Source organism: Gallus gallus, chromosome 2, assembly GCF_016699485.2.
Source record: "Gallus gallus isolate bGalGal1 chromosome 2, bGalGal1.mat.broiler.GRCg7b, whole genome shotgun sequence".
NCBI lineage: Eukaryota > Metazoa > Chordata > Aves > Galliformes > Phasianidae > Gallus > Gallus gallus.
The window spans coordinates 54,168,412-54,186,086 of NC_052533.1; the positions used below are offsets into that span (position 1 = coordinate 54,168,412).

Below are 17,675 nucleotides of genomic sequence, written 5' to 3' on the forward strand. Positions count from 1 at the left end.
ATTGTAGGTACAGTCTATGGTCTTCAAGAGGACTACCTATGTCTGTGCTTCTGGTCTGTTTCCTCAAAATGGGAGGGGTTGGCTTCCTCATAAAGTGAGCACTTTTAGTTTGATCTTCAGTTTTCTGCAGTTGTTAAAAGTACATTTTCAAGAATTAACCTGTCCAGGGACTCAAGTATATTTACTAGTACAAAAAACTTATAGCTTTGGAAAAAAGGGGCTTTAAGAAAGAGATACAGTCATCAGAGTGTATAATGATATTTCTGCTCTGTGTATTTGGATGCAAAATATTCCTACTGCTTTGATCCCCACTCTCTGGTTTCAGCACATACTGGTTCATTAGTAACTAGCATAAATGTTATTCCTTGTCAAGAAGATAAATATATTTCTTAGAACAGGGGTGTCCAGCCTTTTGGCTTCTCTGGTCTGCACTGGGTGAAGAGGAATTGTCTTGGGCTGCATATAAAACATGTAGGTCACACCAAAAGTAGAGCCTCCTTTTTATTTCCATGGAAATGACAATAGCTACAAAGAGTACAATTAGACTATTTGATAGAGCACATTATCAGCTACTTGTCAACATAGTCACCATTATTTATCCATGTATTTTTGCAGCAATGAACAAGAGCCTACATGCTGCACTCATAAAAATCTGCACCAGTGGAGGTGACTCTCTGTTGCTGCTGCCACAATATATCATCCACTGACTCACTGTGCTTACATCCACTGCTTGGTCTCCAGAAATGTTCAGCAAGTGTCAGTGAATGTCACTGGTCACATTTTTTCTGCATAGAGTAATTCAATTACACATCATTGCTTCATATGCACTTCCATGTCAGACACCATTTTGTCAGACTGTCTCTCTCTTGCTAACTGTCACATGGCAACAAAACAGAATACAGGTGAAAATGTTCAATCTTCACTGTCGTGCCACCAACATCTGCCTCTGACTTAGTGGGCCAACGTGTTACAATGGGAGGCATTACTTTCAGAGCAGCCCTTGTATGTAATAGTTAATGTAGATAAGCAACAAAACTTTTTATTTTTATTAAAACATAAAGAGAACAACAAAGATATGAAACTAGTGGGTTATTTGTTCTTGTTTTTGTCAACCTAATGTATCAATGTCTGGTTCAATGGAAGTGGTTGCAATTCCTATGGGGTTCTCAAGGTGCTCCTCAGAGACTTTTGATGAAATTTTCCTCTTCCTGTACTTCACCCTTGAAAACAGTTGTTCATAAATGTAGGTACTGCCAAAAGCAATGACATGAATAAGACATGATGGTGAATTAAGGGATGTTTTTCTCTGGTAAGATAAATCTTAAGAAAATCTGGTAAAGAGACATGATTAAATTTTTGGGCTGAATATCTGATTACAACTCTATACATTTCATTTCAAAATTTGCAGAAAATGTATTTATGTTAACTGAAATGGAGTTGCAAATACACAAAAAGCCAAGATTGTTTCATCAATCTTGAAAGCTATTCTCAAATTCCTGTATCAAAATTTGCAAGGCTACATATTTTTCTTTGTTCACTGGTCTATGTTTAGTCAGTGTATCAAAATGCATAAAATTATTTGCCATAACTTTACACTACACTACACCCTCCCTCCCCATGTCCTGTTTTCATCAGTGTCAATCACACACTGATGTTTGATTGTTACTGAATCACTGATATGTGTCCAGGTCCAGGTTGATGGTACTCAGTGGGGAAGAGCCAGCACTGTACTGGTGTGGAGCAGGAGGTGGGCCACAGTGAGAGTGTGAGAACCATCTCTGTGAAATTACTCATTTCATTTCTGATGCACAGTTAACACTGTAAAGATTTGCCAGCAAACTTTTTTTTTTTTTTCAGTAGGAGAGCGAAAATAATCAAAGCCACCTCCCTCTTAGTAAAATCCAAAATGGGACTGGAGCTGTGCTAACACATTGGGCTCCTGTTAATTTCACCCACGTGGTTGTACTGCAAATTGCTGATTAGAAGACTCCTCCTGCTGGCATATTTCTGTTTGGAGGTTCATTTGTATAAAATAGTTATGGATTTTTCAACTTTTGTTTTTCAAAATGTATGGCAAACAGTGGAAATTGAAATATAGGATTGCATTTCCAAATGAATAGAGAACTCATTATTTATGATTCTGTGCTTGCTTAATTTTACTAGCAAAAGGATTTTTTTTTTTTTTTTGCTTTACACTTTAGAATGTGCAGTTGACCTACATTTCAAGTGGATGCGTTAACTTCTCTGGTTATTTTATGTCAGCACTTTAAAGAAACTAAAGGAAAAAAAAATTGCTATCCTCACTTTCCTGTAGTTTCCAACTTAAAGGAGTAGTACAGGCAGATGTGTAGTAAATCTGTATGGCTCACCCATGTAAAGGATAGATAAAAAGTAATTTAAAACATAATGTTGTCCAGATTTTCCTTTCCAGTATTTTCCTTTCAGATGTATTCTTTAATAAAACTGAAACTTGTGTTCAAATGAACGTTTTCAATACTCTGAGTCAAAAAATATGTTTAAGTCTGCTTATACCTGCACTAAATCTCTTATATGATAGAACAAAAATATCTAACTCATCTTTCTCTTTTTTGTCCCACTAGTTAACGGTCTAATGATGCTTGGATTAGCAGGTGAGCTTTACTTCTAAAATTCAGACTTACAAATTTCTGTTTTGTTAATGCCAACCGTTTGAGAAGCACTTTCATTCTATCTCATTTCAAAATTATCCAACTTTCCTGCATTTTTTTTTTTTTTTACAATTGATCTTTTCTACTGTATGAACATAGAGTGTTTTAGTATTTTGTAAATGTCAGTCTCAATAAAAATGGTAAAATTGTAGAACTGTGCATAATTTTGAACTTCTTTAGCCAGGGATTTAGATAGTAACAATATGATGACACACTAGTTTCTATCAGATGTCACTATCAGAGTTTCTTTTACAACACTGTAAAAAACTGAAGTTCTAAAAAGAACCAAATGTACCAAGGTCTTAGAAAATCCATTTTAAACACCTCACTGAGAAACAGCTGGAACAAATTTTCAGTGCAAATTATGTAATGGAGAAGAAACTTGTATTCTGTTGGATTATAAATCAAGTGATAGTTGGCAGTTTAGATTACCCTGCTAGAGAAGTCCAATTTGCCTAACTTTTGTCTAAACATCAGCATGAGATTTAAGTTGACAGATCTACAACTTGTGTATCTGCTTTTGGATTCTACCCAAATATTCATCTACATGTCTAGCTTTAGAAAGTATAACTTAAACTGCTGCAGCTACCAGATGAATTGGTAGGAAGGTTTAAAATAGAAAGATTCATAGTATCATGCTAAGTTTCAGAGGTCAAAAATATAGTGCCCTTATTAAATAATTTTCACCATTTTTGTCCATGGTGATTAACTGTAGTTCTGATTTATTTTCATTTTTTTCCCCTGACCTTGGCAAGGGCTTAGTGTCACCCATAAGAACACTGCCATCGAGTATAATGAAGAAGGTATGGTCAGATGTGAGGGGTTTATTCTGTTGGTCTTAATTAGCTGTACACATGGAGAAGTTCGTGGCCAGTATGAGATAGTAGGGTTAAATGTAGTGTAGACTATCCAGTTATGGGCCTGCTGCTGTTTGAAAGCATATTTTCATGCTTTCAATAGATGTGATAGCTGTCTCTCATTCGACACATGGCATTAGTGAGTCAGTGACTTCCCTAGCTGAAGTCACTGGCCCGAACAGATGGAAGTCAGGAGACAAATCCAGAATATATGGAGTGTGGTAGGACAAACCAGCCAAGACTGACAATGTGCTCTATAGTCTTCAAACTGGGATGGCATCAGCTATTACTGTGTTGCACAAGAAAGATTGTCATCGTCACTGGCCTGATCCTGGTACTGCAAATCTCTAGCTTAGTCAGCATTGTGATGCAGCAGTCAAAGCTGACCTGGTTTGTCTGGGTTCCAGAATATGCAGAAGGATCATCCTTTTTCTATCCCACATGACAGCACACATCACTTTATCAGCTGGGAGCTGTCTTGAACTATTTATTCAATGGAGAGTTCACATTTTCACTCCATGTATTGCCATTTTGACTCTGGCCTGTAGTGGCTTATCTTTCATTTTGCTGTCGTCATTGTGGAAGCATACCATTCACCACTTCACTGTGCTAACGTTCATTGTTTGGTCAATGTAAATGTTCAGCAAGTGTCAAAGAATGTCAATGGGTGCAATTTTTCTGCATGGAGGTATTCAATTCCACACCTTTGCTTCAGACACCACTTTGTCAGACTGCTGCTCTGCTTCTGTCTGTTACATGGCAACAAAATGTAATGGAATTTTGGCAAGAAGTTTCAACCTCTACTGCCATACCACCAATATCTGCCTCTGATGTTATAGGCCAACAGAATAAAACAAGAGGCATTACTTTCAGAGCAACCCTTGTATTTTATTTAATGGCTATACTAAGGAAAAATCTTACTAGTAATTATGAGATTCCAATCAGAGGTAATCAAATGTTTCTTGCAAATGTTTCTAGTTCAGTGGGACACATCTGTATAAGCTTAGAAAGTACTTTCTATACCATGAATAAACTCCACTTAGCTTTAAACTATAAGTGCAGATGGGTTGTAGTAAGTTAATAAAAGGAGGTTAAGATTTCAAAAGTATCTAGGCAGATTTCTGTATTAGATCTAATGGATAACACTTTAGATAGTCATGTACTGAGTGACATTTTATATAAATGTAAATGCATATTTTATCTAATATTGTTTAGAAACTTGAATGTTTATAACATTAATTGTCAAGCAGGAAGAGTTTGCAAATCATGCATTCATGGTTCTTCTATTTCAATACTTGATTTTACCTAGGTGTGCATCAACAGATTAATCTCTGCAATGAATCTCTCATGCTAGAAAGGTTGCCTGCCTGTGGAAAGTTCTTTGAAGAGATGATGAAGAAAGTGGACTCCAAAAAATGGTGCAACCTGACAGAATTTATCACGTAAGTGTTAGTTTTGGTTTTGATACCTTTCACTGTATAATGGTATTTGTTATTAAAAAAAACAAACACCTGATTACCTCAAATATCTTGAAAACACTTACTAAAAACGTGCATGTTTATTAAAACAGAATAGGTTGGACATCTCTATTTTATGCCTCAAATATCACTGGCTAGGTTTGCTAACATAGGAACAACGGAATTTCCTTATGAACACAAGGAAAAACTTATTTACTTTGATGGTGACAATGCTAGAACAAGGTGATCAGAGAGTCTGTGGAGTCTCCTTCTCCAGAGATATTCAAAACCCACCCAGACGCTTTCCTGGGTAACTTACTCTAGGAAAATTCTTCAGCAGGGGGGTAGAACTGGATGATCTCTGAAGGTCCTTTCCAACCTCTATCTTGAAATCAGTGAAAGAAGATTTTGCTTTGGCCTTTCACCTGCCTTTGTATTATCATTCAATTATCACAGCAGTGAAAATTCATGAGAGCTAATCAACACTGGTATTGCTTTTACCCCAGACAGTTGTTTTTCAGTATGTCTTACATTTATTCCATTTTCTTTGAAATCACTAAAGCAACGTGCTTTTAGAATCACCCTGGTCTGTACTCTCTGTTGGCAGCTATATACTTCTCTCTTCTGATATCAGCAAAATGACAGTATTATTTCCTTCTACAGTTTCAGAAATCCACCTCTTCTGTGAAATCATCCTGTGCAAATGTAAAATTATGTGTTGTGTTGAAACTGCTGCTGTTTGTGTCTGTGCCTGCCAGATAGTGTGGGGAGAGTGGGCACCACCTGTTTTGTTTGAATGACTGCAGTACCGCAAGAGTGGCAGCAGCAAGAGTGACATTATTGCTTTCTTATCTCTATTTCTGTTTCATATGTGCTGAGGTATTTAAACATAGCTCTACAGTGCTTGTGTAATTTGTGACACTTTGGGTTTTATGGGTCATCAGCTTCTTCAGAGCATGTATACTCATGAGGAGCGCATGGTTTTTGGCAGCACTGAGTACCATTCACAACAGCTGAAATCAGGAGAAACTGCAGATGTTCAGCATGTCAAAAAACTAGACTCAACTGAATTAACTCTCTTCTGATATGAGCCAGCCTGAATCAGAATATCTGCCTGGAATAGAAACTCTTTTGCAGGTTACTCTTGAAGCGGAGTGGTGTACAATTAACAGCTATACAGAGTAGTGTTGTTAGGTTGGTATTTTACAGATTATGCAGCTAGAAAGATTATCATGGTGGAAAGAGAAAACCAAAAAATAAATGAAAATGCTCACCCATATCCTAGGCTCACAGGAAAACTCCAAAGGGAGCAGTCTCCAGAAAGAAATTCTTCCTCAGTGGCAGTCAGCCCTTAAATGGGTTCTGGTCACACAGTTGAATTGCCTTCACCTGTGCTGCCGTGGCTGACTCAGTGCTTGCTTCAGGTGATCAATCAGTGGTTCAGGCCGTGATTCAACAGTTCCCATACAAGTGGTCAAGAGCTAGTTATCACCGTATCCATTACAACAGCTCAATTTAACCCCAACTATCTTCTATTCAGTATCACCTCATGTGCATTATGCAAGATTTTAACCAATTCATCTGCAATAGATACAATAACTAAATGTTGCACTGATGTGCTTTGTGCAGTTCCCTGTGTTTCTCTATTGCTGATAACCACGTTGACATGTCCCCCCTATTGATAACATTTCATAATTTAATCTTGCCAATTTAGATGCTATTCCCTCTTAGCACTTCTATTTGTGTGCCCTAGATGACTTTACAAATCTACAGCCTTTTAAAACATAGACTCTTAAAGCTCTTGCATTGGAGTGAAATATGCATTCACAAATTTCTTCTCCAACTGTGGGAAAGAGCAAGAGGAGGTAAGCCCTTCTTATCCAGCTGGATGAAGCTGCACTGAAAATAGACAAAAAAATTCTGTATGCAAAGGAAAGGTCTTGCAATTCAGGTACTGCTAGATTTATTAAAAAAGTATCTGAATGTTATGGAGCAATAATTTTCATTTTATAACTCATAGAATCATAGAATGGTTGGCATCGTATTCATCTAAGTAGTTCAACTTATTTTGAGAGAAGCACTGTAGCTTTGCCTCAGTTAATCTACATGAAATTATATTACAATTTTGTTATACCAAATAACGGTGTTTTGTTGTTGTTGTTGTTATCTTTCTCATAATAACTATCCTCAGCTAACAGGATTATCTGCAGTAGGAAAGGGTACCTAATGGAGCAAAGTGTTACATTGTGTTGTTGTTAATGCAGGTGAAAAAGCAGGCAGCTTTTTGCAAACCTTGTGCTAAAATTTATTAAAGAGTTTAAGTATTCTGGTGCAAGATTTTTCCAGGGTTTGGAGGTGACTGAAGTGTGCAAATTCTCCTAGCTGTCAATTAGTGTTAAGAATCCTTTAATAGAGTTAAGATAGTGCTTCTCCTTTGGTGTTGTTTTCATTCCTTTTACAAGAAAGTTCCTGCCTATTTATGGAGATTTCTTTGTCTGAAGATGTCCATCGTTCTGAGGCTTTTCTCATTTTTTCCCCCTTATTCAGCACTCGAGGAAGAATGCCAGCCTCTTCCAAATGAAACACGAAAAATATTTCACATTTCTGAATAATATACAATTTAAAGAATTTCTTTCTGTCAATTATATTTAAATTCTATCTTAAAAGAGGGAAAGTAGAAGGAATAATTTGTTTGGATAATTATTTGCTGAATCATATTAATCAGGCAGTATCAGCCTGATTACAAGCTTATTTTAAGTGTTCATTGCATTCTAGAAACTGCATGTTTACTTCTATCTTCAGGAATTTTACTCTGGTGACAGTAGACATTGTGATTTGACATTATGTGTTATAAGTTTATAGGCTGATTTCTTCCAGCTCAGCAAAGGAACCTTGACTGATGCAACTGAGGCACCTCTTTATTTAGAGTATTCTGGTAAATTGATGAAAAATTGTGTTTTCAGCTATAGTCATTTAAAGTTTAGGTTTTCAAAACTGGTAGTATTGGTTTACCCTGATTTTTTTTTTTTTTGTCTAGCATCCAACAGTAAACATTACTCAACCTGGATCAGATAGTGGGTCAAAACTTTGAGTTTTGAGTAAAGGAATCTATTTTATTATGCAGTAATTCCTGCATGGCACTTTTTACTTACAAGGATCTTACAAAATTTCACACTGTATCTTATCTCAAAATATAATTGCTTATGGAACTCCAACTCTTATTTTTTTTTTCTCCCAGTTTTCAGAGGTAGAGATAGGGCTGATGACATTGCCCTATGATATTTGCATGCTCTTTCTGTGAACAGATCATCAGGAACCTCTGCGTTCAGAAGTTTGTGGACTTCCCACTTATATGGGCTTAAGTTTTTTTATAATATAAAAGTTGTAAGAATATAGAGAAATATTACTGGAAAAGAGCAAGATGGCCATAACATAGCTACTTAGTCATAGGCCATCTCCTTTCTCTGATTCAGCTGTTAGAACTGATGGTCATTTTAGTGAGCTGCTAGAGGTGTCCCATTTTGTATAGAAGATGCACATTGTAATTTAGAGCCACTGAGAAGCAAATGCCACTAGAGAATCTGACCCTATAACCACCACTTAAGCAAATGTACCTGCGAGAGGAGGAGAAAAAAAAATGCTGCATGATTCTGGATAAAGTGACAGAGCATCATTAAGTTTCTCAGTGTTTGAATCTGCTGGCCATTTCCTGAGAGGACAGACCAGCCACAGTAACATTTATTTGCTCTTGGATTCAAACTCAGGAACATAGGATTTGATTGTTATCCTGGTTCTCTGACTTAGTGATGTGTCATCTATCTCACTGTAAAGCATTTTGTTATTCCAAGCCTATATTACTGTTGGCAACACTCATCTTGCAAACATTTGGTCACATAGCTGTTACCCTGCGAGCTCCCAGCCAATCCTTGTGTGTTTGTCACCAATGGGTTTAAAAAGCTGGGAATTAAATAACAATTTATATTTTGGAAGAGAGTCCTGGCAGAGTAGCATATATAAGGAAAATATCTGACTTGTCTATTTCCACAAAAGAATTAACTGTAACAGACTTGTTCCTGCTCTCTCTTCATTTCTTTTGGCTCATCAAATCTATCTATGACCCAGAGATCCCCTCAACTTTGCTGTGAGTCAGTGACTCTGTGGCACTGCTTTGTAGTACCTGGAAGATGTTACAATTCTGATTTATTTTTTTTTAACATTTCCTTAGCAGAAGAGAAGAGGGCAAAATTTGTCTTCAGCTCTATGTCCAAAGCTGAAACATTGTATGTAAAGATGTATTTCATAGAATTCTCTGCTTTGGTATGAGCATGGTACAAGGCCTGTCCCGTATTGACCAACCATTTTTGTACAGCTTCAGTGTAGTCTTCCCAGAACACTATATATCAGAAACAAATTATATGAACTGAAGCTTCCCATTGACAGTGTTCAAGAAGATCCACCTATGTTCTGTACAGATGTTGAAGATTTCAAAAAGGAATTTAGGGAAAAAGATATATATGACTATATAATCTGATCTAATCTTCTGAAAAATAATCCTAAAGCTGTTGCTAAGTTTGAAAGTTGACAGAAGTTTAGCTGTTGCAGTTTGACTTAAGGTGAAGCTAATTATATGAAGGCTGTTCTTCATTATAAACAAATTATAATGTTGGCTCATAATATTAGAGGTAGCATGATATGACAGTAGAGGCTGAACTTAAGTTCTTTATGAGGAAATTCACACGCATAAGCTTACTATACTCGGCGTCATGCAAGGACATACAGAAATTTACACAAATTTACGCTCCAACAGCTCAAAGTCCTTCTCGTGTTGGGGGACACAGTACTGAATGCAGTACTTCAGGTGGGATCTCATGAGAAAAGGGTAGAGGGGCAGAATCACTTCCTTCAACCTGCTGGTCATGCTTCTCTTGATTCAGCCCAGGATACCATCAGCCTTCTGGGCTGCAAGTGCACATTGCCAGCTCACGCTGAGTCTTTCATCAACAGGCACACTCAAATCTTTCTCCTTAGGGCTGCTCTTGAACCATTCCCTGCCCAGCCTGTATGTGTGCTTGGGATTACCACAACCCAGGTGCAGGACCTTGCACTTGGGCTTGTTGAACTTCATGAGGTTGGCACGGGCCCACCTCTCAAACCTGTCCAGGTGCCTCTGAATGGCATCTCTTCCCTCTAGCATGTCAACTACATCTCTCAGCTTGGTGTCATCTGCAGACTTGCTGAGGGTGCAATTGATCCCACTGTGTTGCCTACAAAGATGTGAAACTACTGGTTCCAGCACTGATCCTGAGAAACACCACTTGTCACCAGTCTCCGCTTGACAATGAGCTGTTGAGTGCAACTCTCTGACAGTGAACATCCAGCCAATTCCTTATCCAGAGAGTCCAATCCTTCCATCAAATCCATTTTTCTCTAATTTGGCAATCAGGATGTCATGCGGGACAGTGTCATATGCTTTGCATACTGTTTATACTGTCATCTTGTTTAATAACTTTATTGATGACCTAGATGAGGGGATTGAGAGTACCCTCAGTAAGTTTGCAGATGACACCAAGTTGGGAGATAGTGTTGATCTGCCTGAGGGTAGGGAGGCCCTTCAGAGGGATATAGATAAGCTGGATCACTGGGCTGAGGTGAATGGGATGAGGTTCAACAAGGCCAAGTGCCGGGTCCTGCACTTCTGCCACAATAACCCCATGCAGTGCTATAGGCTTGGGGCTGAGTAGCTGGATGACTGTGAAGAGGTAAGGGATCTGGGGGTGTTGGTTGATGCTTGGCTGAACATGAGCCAACAGTGTGCCCAGATGGCCAAGAGGGCCAGTGCCATCCTGGCCTGCATTAGAAACAGTGTGGCCAGCAGGAGCAGTGAGGTAATCATCCCCCCTGAACTCAGCACTGGTGAGGCCACACCTCAAGTACTGTGTTCAGTTTTGGGCCCCTCACTACAGGAAAGACATTGAATCCCTGGAACATATCCAGAGAAGAGCAACAAAACCAGTGAGGGGTCTGGAGCACAAATCTTATGAGGAGCGGCTGAGGGAGCTGGGATTGTTTAGTCTGGAGAAGAAGAGGCTCAGAGGAGACCTCACTGCACTCTACAACTTCCTGAAGGGAGGTTGTGATGAGGAGGGGTTCGGCCTCTTCTCACAGGCAACAAACAGCACCTGAGGAAATGGCCACAAGTTATACCAGAGGAGGTTTAGGTTAGATATGAGGAAAAACCTTTTCTCTCAGAGAGTGGTCAGGTACTGTAATGGCCTGCCCAGGGAGGTGGCAGGAGTTACCGTCCCTGGCAGTTTTCAAGAGGTGTCTGGATGAGAAGCTATGAGATACGGTTTAGTGGCTTGTGGTAGCAATGGTAATGGGAGGATGGTGGGACTAGACGATCTTGTAGGTCCTTTCCAACCTTGTGATTCTACAATTCTATGTCCCTGTTCATTGCACGGGAGTTGGACCAGATAGACTGTTAAAGGTCCCTTCTAACTCTAAGAATTCTATGATTCTATTTTCAAATTCTTTTTATCAAATCAGACGTCATGGCTGTGTATTCTTCACTGTTCAGAGGCCTGTCTTTTGCCAGTGTATCAAAATGTGTATGATTATTTGCCATCACTTGAGTCAATACTGCCTTCATGCTTGGGTTTCTGTTGACACAGTATTAATAGTGCACCAATGATCTGGCTGTTGCTGAGAGATGGATTTGTGCCCTCGGCTGCTCCACCTTCCACCTGGGGAAGAACTGCCACCTTTAAATCCAGGGAAGGAGGTGGGCCACACTGCAAGTCGTGCTGGACTGCTCATAGCCTGTGGGCCATGGGGTGGACATGCCTGATGTAGGCCATTTTCCATGAAGGCTTTTTTATTTGCCTTCCTACTAGAATACCATCTCCTTTATTTGTTTCTGGAAGTGATTATTTAGTTAGCAGTGAGGAATTCTATTCTAGGTCTGTGGCTTAGATATTATGTTGTTTTTCCTGCTTTTGAACTGGGGGGTTAAGATCTTTCAGTGTTTTTAGTGTTTTGGCTGGAGGAAGAACTCTGTTCCTAAGGAACACAACATTTAATTAGACCGAAGCTTAGCAGAAGATTACTATGGCTGAAGAGTGACCAGTTAAGGGCCATGCTCATCTAGATGTGAAGAAGTTGGCTTGAGTCAGGGCCTCTGGCAAACTATAAAATGCTGCTGCTCATACAGGTTTCTGTCTTCTAAGCTGCAACCATGCATCATTCTGCTAACTTAAAACTAGCAGCACAGTATGTTTTTCTAAAAACAAAACTTCCTTCTGCATTGTGGGGATAAAAATAATAATAATAAAAAAACAGACAAAAACCAGAAAACACCCAATAGCACTTGGGAGTAGAAAACAGTACCAATTAGTAACACCCACCTCAGCAGTACTTTGTATAACCTTAGGACAAACAGGTTTGCGAGACAGACCTTGTAAGAAGTCTGACATATTTTGAAAATACAGAAAAACCCTTCTACCCATGAGCAAGATGTGTTTTGATGTACAAAAATGGCTTTTTGTCTGTTAAGAACCATGTTTGGTTTTTGCAGTACATGGAGAGGTGGCCAGTGGTCACGGATGTATTGGTGGTGAAAGGACTCTATAGGTGACTGCAAGCCTGGTGCAGAAGCATTGCCAAAAAAATTGTATTTAAATCTGAAATCAACGTCATGAGTTTAGTCTGAAAGATCAGCTTCCTTAGGACACAACAATACTATTGGTCTCTTAAGAACATTCCCAATTCCATGTATTTAACAAACACTTGAGATTTCTTTTTTTTTCTTTTTTCTTTTTTTTTGGTGGCTGAGATGGACTTAAATATCTGGTGTATACATAAATGGAACTATTTATTTCCTGACTCATTTTTATCTGCTATCAAAGATCTTTTATTTGATTGTCATTTTAATGAGAAATCACAGAAGGAAGAAACAATAAGCATGAAAATCATGTTTAAAGTAGTTGCGAAAGCATTATAAATCCTTCAATCTGTCCTAACTCCTCACCTTTATGACTTATTTAAGCATATCTCAAAAAGTATGATTTCAAGTTGACAGGATAAGCAAGTTTATATGACATAAATTTCATATAATGAGCTCTGCTGGAACTGTGCAAAAATTAAAAAATGGCAGAATCACTTGTAGAATCTAAGCAGGGTTTTGATCTCTGGATAGAAATTACAAGCTTGATACATTTGCAGGGAAATGAAGTAAGATCAAAGCAAGATATAGCGACTCTCACATCTATCTTTTGTCTGATTTCTGGTACTGTGGTGTGGTTCACTTGCTGTGAAATGTTCTAGAAGCTTCGTTTGTTGATAGCCCATGATGAGGGCTCTGCTGAAGCTTTTCAGGGAGGGCTGATAAAGGTTGTGTGCCGCGATCTGTATTCATGGAAACAAAGTGAGAGAGGAGGTGTGTATCTGTGAAGAATTAGCTTGTAACTAAGTTCCCTTTAACCTGGGAATTGTTGTGCAGTCTTCAGCAAAATAATACAATTGGAATTTACATCCATGAGCTCTCTGGGAACAGAGCCTTTTGCATATGCTCAGGATCGGGGTATGGGTTATCTTGTATATTGGGCAAATATTTTACATTAATGATGGTATTTTATATACTCCTTATTTGCAAATGAGCAGCATCAGGTCTCAGTAACTGACAAATCTCCTTCAGGCTGCTATACTGTGTATATTCTGAGATAACTGACCAGGTGTAACTTCGTACTTTGCATTCTGTCCATGAGTTTGCCATGGACAACATTTTCCCTTCCTGGGTATGTCAGTTAGGCACAGAGGAAGAAGTAGAAAGAAGTTCAGGGTACCCTTACTTTCTTCCAGACTGTACTGGATCTTATGCTCTGTAGTCTGAATAATCCCTGTTTTCTCTGAAAAACATGCCAGTTTCTGGCAAGTGCCTAGTTTCCTAACTGAATAAGTCATACACAGTCATACTGTGTGTCTTTGAGTGTCAGTGTGCCAGTACCTCTTAGTAGCAGTTGAACCCCTTAGCTGACTTTAATGACATTTGGAAGAGAAAAGTGATAAGCTTAAGACATGAGATTCATACAGTTTTCACAAAAGCCAGGTAAAAGAGATTGTTTTTTTCTGAGGGAAGGGTTGTGACAGAAGCTTAATTAATGGAGATTTCATGTGAGAGTTGTTCTCAGTTGTTCTCCAGTTACTGTTACCAGAGAAGAATCCAAGTTCAGTTTTCATTAAACAGGCACCAGAAATCTTGACCCTTTGGGGCTTCACAGTTTCCTTGTGTACCTTTTAAGAGTGGTAGTAAATAAGTGATAGTAAATAACAGCATCTTCATGAGTGTTGTTTTCCATATTAGTATAATCAAACAGCTTGAGGTAGGCTGAATGTCATCGTATCTGGGGTTACTTCTGAGAGTGGTCTGCAATATTATCTGTACTTTACTGTAGCTCTGAAGTCTTTAATGCTTGCTCTTCTGCAGTCTTAACTAAGTCCATATATTTTGGGCATGTAGAAAACCTGTCCTGACATTGAAATCTTAGAATGGTCTTCAAAATTGAGTGGAAGATTAAGATTCTATATTCCCCTATTCCCCCTCAACCCCCCCCCCCCCCCCCCCCCCCACCCGCCCCCCTCTTGTGGAAGTAGACATGGATTTGTCTGGGAAAATAGAGTCTTTAGCCCCTCAAACATGCATTCTGCATGGTTTGTGTTCTTGCACCTGTAAGAAATGCTTGTGTTCAATAATCTAGGCTCAGGCAGAATTTGTGATGAATCACAATCTCTTTTACACTTGTGTAAAAGTGGGTGTCCTTCTGGATGTAGGCACCAGCACGCTGGAAAGATACAGCAGTTTATATTCCCTATGGCCTGACTGCAAGTGAGTCCTTTCCCCATTGACTATGATTTTTGGGGTTCACATTCTTCTTGGTCCATCTATCATGTGCTCACTCCCCCAGCAGCTTCCCCCTTCGTTTCCTTTGTTCATACATACTTTGTAATCTGGATTCAGAGTTTGTTGTTTTGACCAACTAGAGTTATCTTTGTGTCTTGTTTGAGAAAGTACATCCCCCTCTGTCTGGTCAAGCAGGAAATATTATTAATATAATATTAACAGTAACAGAAGCAGCCTCACTAGTTTAGGTAGATATAGCCTCTGTTAATTACACAATTCCTGAGTTGTGTTTGTGCACTTTATGCTCTTCAGATTTTTGGAGTCCTAGTAAGTTTCATGGGTTGTATCTAGACAAGGCATGTCCAACCTGTGGCCTGCAGGCTGCACTCAGCCCTGAACAGCTAGTAATGTGTCCCCAAAATGTTGTAAAATTCTTAACATTATTAAGTGATTTTTCAGTGATATTTTTCATTAATTGATTGTGCATAGCTCAAGCACGACTGCATAGGTGGCAATAGAACACTGTGGAGGAAAGGGCACTGCTACATCCACCTCCTGTGCCCGCCACATACAGTCAAATCAAACCAGTGTGTGTTACATTTCACATGCGCTTGTACCACTTGACAAGTAAAACACAGTGATTAATGATAGTAATATTTCAACCTACCTACACGTGTGCATGCCTGTGGTACCCTAGCAATAGTTGGTAAAAAAAAACAAAACAAAAAAACCCACCCAAATGGGACTTAAAAAATTAATAGATTATGCAATTGCCACCAGCAACTCATGTTAGATGAAATGTCACTGCATTGTACTGTCATTGGAAAATCTGGGAAGAAAACTCTTTTACTCCAATATTGTGTTAGAGAGCAGGCATTCTTTTTAATTCATGATATGTCCTGGGTGACTTGGCAAACCAAGTGCGCTTTGTTAGAGTTCGGATGCTACATTTATTCAGTTAAAATATACATATGCAATATATTTCCTGGAAATAACATACATATTACATACATAAATCATTTTTAATAATATCCTGGAAATAACATACGTATAACATACATAAAGGCAAAAGCCAAGCTTGAAGTCAACCTGGCTGCTGGGGTAAAAAGGAACAAGAAACACTTTTACAAGTCTATCAACAGTAAGAGGAGGACCAAGGGAGAATCTCCATTCTTTACTGGATGAGGCTGGGAATGTGACCACTGAGGATAAGGAAAAGGCAGAAGTTCTGAATGCCTTCTTTATGTCTGTCTTTAAGAGTCAGACCAGTTATCCTCAGGGTACTCCACTTTCCTCGTCTGGGGAGCAGACTAAACCCCCCACGATTCAGGAGGACACGGTCAGAGACATGAGTGGGACAGCTGGGGGATCAGGCTTAGCCAACATGGGTTCACAAAGGGCAGGTCCTGCTTGACCAACCTGATCTCCTTCTATGATCTAGTGACCCGTCTGGTGGATGAGGGAAAGGCTGATGTAGTCTACCTAGACTTCAGCAAAGCCTTTGACACTGTCTCTCGCAGTATTCTTCTGCAGAAGCTGGCAGCCCGTGGTTTGGACAGGTACACTTTTGGCTGGGTAAGGAACTAGCTGGAGGGCTGGGCCCAGAGAGTGGTGGTGAACAGAGTTAAATCCAGCTGACGACCAGTCACAAGTGCTGTTCTGCAGGGGTTGGTGCTGGGGCCTGTCCTCTTCAATATCTTTATTGATGACCTGGATGAGGGCATTGAGTGCACCTTCACTAAGTTTGCAGATGACACCAAGTTGGCTGGAAGTGTCGATCTGCCTGAGGGTAGCGAGGCCCTACAGAGGGATCTGGACAGGCTGGATAGCTGGGCTGAAGACAATGGGATGAGGTTCAACAAGACCAAATGCCACGTCCTGCACTTTGGCCACAACAACCCCAGGCAACGCTACAGGCTTGAGGCAGAGTGGCTGGAAGACTGTGTATAGGAAATGGACCTGGAGGTATTGATTGATGCTTGACTGAACGTGAGCCATCAGTGTACCCAGGTGGCCAAGAAGGCCAATGGCACCCTGGCTTGTATCAGAAACAGTGTTGCCAGCAGGAACAGGGAAGTAATTGTCCCCATGTACTCAGCACTGGTGAGGCCGTACCTTGAGTACTGCGGCCAAGCTTTGGGCCCCTCACTGCAAGAAAGACATTGAGGCCCTGGAGTGTGTTCAGAGAAGGGCAACAAAGCTGGTAGGGGGTCTGCAGGACGTGCCTTATGAGGAGCAACTGAAAGAGCTGGGATTGTTCAGTTTGAAGGAGACTCGGGGGAGACCTTATTGCTCTCTATAACTACCTGAAAGGATGTTGTAGTGAGCTGGGGGTCGGCTTCTTCTCTCATGTAACCAGTGATAGGACTAGAGGGAACAGATTCATGCTGCACCAGGGAAGGTTCAGGCTGGACATTAGGAAATACTACTTCTCTGAAAGAGTGGTCAGGCACTGGAATGGGCTGCCCAGGGAGGTGGTGGAGTCACTGACCCTAGGGGTGTTCAAGGAACATTTGGACATTGTGTTGAGGGACATGGTTTAGCAAGAACCATTGGTGATGGGTGAAGGATTGGACTGGGTGATCCTGTGGGTCTTTTCCAACCTTGGTCATTCTATGATTGTATGATTCTTTGATTCATTCTTCTCATTAACATATGCTAATGTCCTCTGAGCATGCACAGTACAGTTCTTTGGTGGACTTAAGATGCAGTATTTCATCCCCTTTATTCCATCTTGAGCTGCTTCACTTTGGCTGACTTTCAGCTGTTTTTCCCTAAT

At 39.8% G+C, this 17,675-nt stretch overlaps 1 protein-coding gene across 2 annotated transcripts in view; it reads left to right on the forward strand.

Annotated features, from left to right (window-relative positions):
• RAMP3 (receptor activity modifying protein 3) overlaps window positions 1-17,675 on the forward strand; it is a 50,594-nt gene that overhangs the window by 19,006 nt on the left and 13,913 nt on the right. For both annotated transcript variants that reach the window (XM_025147235.3, NM_001144973.3), the window contains 2 exons: window positions 2,601-2,630; window positions 4,854-4,986. In XM_025147235.3, the coding sequence (XP_025003003.1) occupies window positions 2,612-2,630; window positions 4,854-4,986 (152 nt within the window). In that variant the 5' untranslated portion in view covers window positions 2,601-2,611. The remainder of the gene's footprint in view (window positions 1-2,600; window positions 2,631-4,853; window positions 4,987-17,675) is intronic.